At 45.1% G+C, this 4,934-nt stretch overlaps 1 protein-coding gene across 1 annotated transcript; it reads right to left on the bottom strand.

Annotated features, from left to right (window-relative positions):
* Positions 1-1,884: 1,884 nt before the first annotated feature.
* LOC137381182 (histone H2AX-like) lies at positions 1,885-2,256 on the bottom strand. Its single transcript, XM_068053562.1, has one exon. The coding sequence runs from the start codon at positions 2,254-2,256 to the stop codon at positions 1,885-1,887; it is 372 nt and encodes a 123-aa protein (XP_067909663.1).
* Positions 2,257-4,934: the final 2,678 nt, after the last annotated feature.

Consider the following 4,934-nt stretch of genomic DNA (forward strand, 5'->3'; position numbering starts at 1 on the left):
GCCATTTCCCAGAAAATAACTCCTTCATCCGAGCAATCAGTCGAGTGAATCTTCTCTGAACTGCTTCCAATGCAATTTATTTGTTTTCATCAGTAAGGAGACCAAAACTGTACACATTATTACGGATGCAGTCTCACCAATACCCTGGACAACTGTAGCAAATCTTCCTAACTTTAATAGTCCAATCTCCTTGCAATAACTGACATCATTCCATTTGCCTTCCTAAACTCATGTTGTACGTGCCAACCAACTTTTTTGTGATTCATGTACCAGGATACCCAACTCTGTCGCGTTGTTTTACTGTATGTTTCTGTTCCGTGTTGATTCAGTGCGTCATGAATTAAACGGTTGCATTTGATAATGTATTCGTGAAGGCCGATTCAAACCGAGTTGGAAGACAGATGGGGGATCTCAGCCGATATAGATGAAGCTACAAAAAGTCAGATTTCATAATTCTTCCGGCCAAATTAGTTTCTTTTAATCTTTGCCTTGATTGCTAATCGGAAATTGGCGGGCTTTTTGAAATTGATTAAATTTCAGTTACAGTTCAACCAATCAGGGCCCAGCATTTGCCGCCGCCCTTTTCCTACCCAGAGCTGGTTGCAAACTTGACTGATGGACGGGGCTGCATCCAATCACAACACGAGGGCGGTCCCTCTATTGTCTTAAATAGACAGTTCCTGAGCAGTCTCAACATTTACAGTGTCTTTGTTCCACATCTTCTACCATAATGGCCAGAACCAAGCAGACAGCGCGCAAATCGACCGGAGGGAAAGCTCCCCGCAAGCAGCTGGCTACCAAAGCGGCCCGCAAGAGCGCTCCAGCCACGGGTGGAGTGAAGAAGCCTCACCGTTACAAACCCGGCACTGTGGCTCTGCGGGAGATCCGCCGCTACCAGAAATCCACCGAGCTGCTCATCCGCAAACTGCCCTTCCAGCGCCTGGTGCGGGAGATCGCGCAGGACTTCAAGACAGACCTGCGCTTCCAGAGCTCGGCCGTCATGGCCCTGCAGGAGGCCAGCGAGGCTTACCTGGTGGGGCTCTTTGAGGACACCAACCTGTGCGCCATCCACGCCAAGCGAGTCACCATCATGCCCAAAGACATCCAGCTGGCCCGCCGTATCCGCGGGGAGCGCGCCTAAACTCACCCTGCCCCGAACTGAGTTTGGCATCAAATAACACAACGGCTCTTTTAACAGCCACCAAATCGGCAAAACAAAGATCTGCGATCACCTGTTGTCAGAGAACTGTGGTCTGGAGCAGGTCATTTTATTAGAGAGCCGATCATTGTGTAAAAGCTTTCGTTTGTATAAACGGTAGATATGCTAAAATGCCTGACAAATATTGCAAGAGGCGAGCAGTTAAATGCCCGAATCCAGTACTGAGAAGGCTGAGGGAAGATCTGATTGAAATGTACAACATTTTGGCGGGACTGGAGAGAGTGGAGGTGAAGAGTCTTAGCAGAGAGGTCAGTGACTATGGGGCATATGTTTAAAGAGATAGGTATAAAAATTAGAGGGAAAACGAGAATTTTATTTTCACCCAGAGGGTGATGGGCGTCTGGAACTCACTGCCTGAAATGATAGTTGAGGCAGAGACCACCAACTCATTCAAAAGGAATCTGGATATGCATCTCAAGTGCTGTAATCTGCAGGGCGACGGACTGAATGCTGGAAGGTGGGATTAGAATAGGTGGGTCGTATTTCGGCCGGCACCGACAAGATGGGGCAAGTGCCCTCTTTCTATGCCAATACAAAGCAGCGCTAGCATTATAAAATTGCCTTCTCAGACAGCAAGCAGCCCTTTAACAGATAAAGTGGGTGGCTCTGAAAAGAGACTTTGGGTTCGCAGATTTAAGTCAGGCAGCTTCACATGCTCTTGGTGCTCATGCGCTGGTTTTCTTGGGCAGCAGCATAGCCTGGATATTAGGCAGCACCCCGCCCTGAGCGATGGGCACCCCTCCCAGCAGCCTGTCGAGCTCCTCGTCGTTGCGGACGGCCAGCTGGAGGTGTCCGGGGATGATGCGGGTCTTCTTGTTGTCCTGGGCCGCGTTGCCGGCCAGCTCGAGGATTTCAGCTGTCAGATACTCGAGCACAGCAGCCAGATGGACCGGGGGTCCGGCACCCACACGCTCAGCATAGTTCCCCTTTTTAAGGAACCTGTGAACACGGCCCACCGGGAACTGCAGTCCAGCCCGGGAGGAGCGAGACTTGGCCTTGTACCGAGCTTTACCACCGGTCTTCCCTCTTCCAGACATTTCCACAATCTGACAAACACTTTCAGGAAGAATGCTGAGAACCGCCCACAATCGTCCCATTTATACCTTCGGGAGGAATGGTGTCGGGGGCACTGGGGATTGGTCACTCTGCACTGGGTGTCATTGTGCTCGTCATGTGACCAATCGGAGAACTGCTTAATTCACCAATCCGGAGACGCCAAGGAGATGAGGGCGGAAAATAACGGCGCGAAATTGTCAGACTGCAAACGATTTCTCAAATTTGAAAAGCCCGCCAATATATTTGTAAAACACAGAGCGGCTACAGTATAGATCATCACATTTTTAGGTAACTTGGTTTTACCGCAAATATTTTTTATTCATATTGTATTTTTCTGCATTTGATAACAAGTTACAGATTCGCTTTCACATTCCGCCATCTATTCGGGTTTACTCTCTATCCTTTTTGAAACATTGTATAACCAGCAGACAGAAAGCCTCTTTCACAGCATTCTGTAACCATTTCAGCTCAATGTTCCTAATGATACCGCATCACTGACTATAGATTGATCCCTATTGGTGAGAGACAACAGCGGAGTGTATAATCTTAGTGTCAGGTGTCAAAGAGTGAGACTGAGGGTTCCCACACCACCGGGGTTTCTAGATAATGTACTGATTATTTATTGAGGACAAACTTGATCTCGGGATATGAGTGACTGAGAAATGATGCCTGTGCGTTAAATCAGATTTTATTGTCGAAATACAGCAGAGGGGCCGAATATGAACGCGTCCGTGAACAAACCTCACAAATGGTCAGTAATTAATGATCGGGACATTATTAAGTAGAGACAGGAAGATCGCACGGGCAGTGAAACTGTATTAACCAGAATCTGTGGGATTAAAACAGAGATCACAAAGGCAGTTAGAAAATACTTGCTAAAAATATCAAAACAAATTGATATTATAGAGATAATGTTGTAGCTTTTTGAGAGACGTTGTGGGTGGCTCTTAAAGTTCGGAACTCGCATTTTATACACATCCCCAGAGCTCTATGTTAATGAAGGATGGGGTGAAAACCATGTTCGTAATTGGCTGGTTTACAATGAAGTCAATTCTTGAGATTCTGTATTTATCTGATTGGGTATCTAAAGTAACCAATCAAATTTAGTGTTTGGCGAAGCCAGAACATTCGCCGCAGTCAGCTCAGTCCATTGCTCTTGCCTGTCACCTATCCACCGATATCCCTGACTTTCTCAATCCCTCTGTTACTGTCTCTTCAACTGTTTCAGTTTTGTTGGCACCAGCCCGTCACCTTTTTCATTCTGCACGGATCATTCCTCCGCACTTCAGCTTACTCACAGAAGACAAGGTGGCTGAGTGATTAAAACGATGAACTGCTAATCTGTTGCACTCTGCATGCGTGGGTTTCAATTCCATGCTCCTTGTTTCTGAATGTTTAAAATAAGAGCACCGGCTTCGTGTTCCATTCGAGTGTGCTGCTTCTTTTTAAAGAAGGCATACGGATGTGTAAAATAAACACAGTGACGGTGTTGTAGTGGAGTATTGCATCCAGTTCTGGTTATTTGAGGGTACAGAGGAGATTTATCAGAATGTGTGAAGTCGGTAGAGATGGGTTTGTTCTGCATTGAATCAACAACATTGAAACAGTTGAAGAGACAGTAGCAGAGGGAGTCAGAAAGTCGGGGATATTGGTGGATAGGTGACAGGCAAGATCAGTGGACGAGCTCACTGAAGGGAGATTTACAACAAGTGTGAAACATCATGACAAGTGAGACAAGGATAAACAGTTCCCATTAGCTCATTGTACAAGGACATAGTGACAGAAATTGCGGATTTTGGGCAGGAGATTTGGGGCGAACACGGAGTGAGTGGTTTTGCACTCACTTCCCACAAGGGTGTTGGAAGTAGAGACAGTCAATTACTTCAAGAGATTATTGACACAGCAGTTGAAGGAATTAAACTTGCAGAGCGGCAGGGATCGAGCGGGGGAGTGACTGTGACTGGATTGCACTCTGGAGAGCTGTCATGGACTCAATGGGCCAAATAGCCCCCTTCTGTGCTGTAAATAACTCTATGTTTACTATTAGTTTCAGACTGAAAACTGATCAGTTTAAAGGCTATTTCAAATCTAAAGTTATTCAAAAAAAAAGATAGATTTCCGGGAGACGTACATGGATGATGAGAATCATTTTATAAATTGCTTGTTCAGTTTTAAAACTGTTTTTTTTTTTGTATTTTGTCTGTGTTTAGCTTGTACTCTGTCCCCGTCAGTTCCTGGTCTGTGAGTGTGAGTTTACCTTATATTATTTCATTCTCTGTTATCTGAGTGTGGGTTCAATCTTTACCCAGAGCACCGTTTGTGAACTGAACTTTACCTATCTCCCTTTTTATTATTATTTAACAAAGATCTGCACACTCTTGTTTCTGACTGAAAACTCATTTATTAGTTTAAAGGACATGTCTTCTTTAACATAAATTTCATTGAAAGAAAATTGAAGTTCAGCATTGTGGGAGATGCACATGGATGATGAGAGTCTTTTGTAAGTTTTAATTTGGAAATCACATTGATCATTTTTAAGTTATAAAATGAAGCTTCATGATACCAGAATTGAGGTCTGACCCGCAGTAGAGAACTCAGGTCAACTGCTTGGAAAGCAGATATTCTCAGCACTATACCACCATCACTATGTGAGTTTAAC

This window comes from Heterodontus francisci, chromosome 21 (assembly GCF_036365525.1).
Source record: "Heterodontus francisci isolate sHetFra1 chromosome 21, sHetFra1.hap1, whole genome shotgun sequence".
Taxonomy (NCBI): Eukaryota; Metazoa; Chordata; class Chondrichthyes; order Heterodontiformes; family Heterodontidae; genus Heterodontus; species Heterodontus francisci.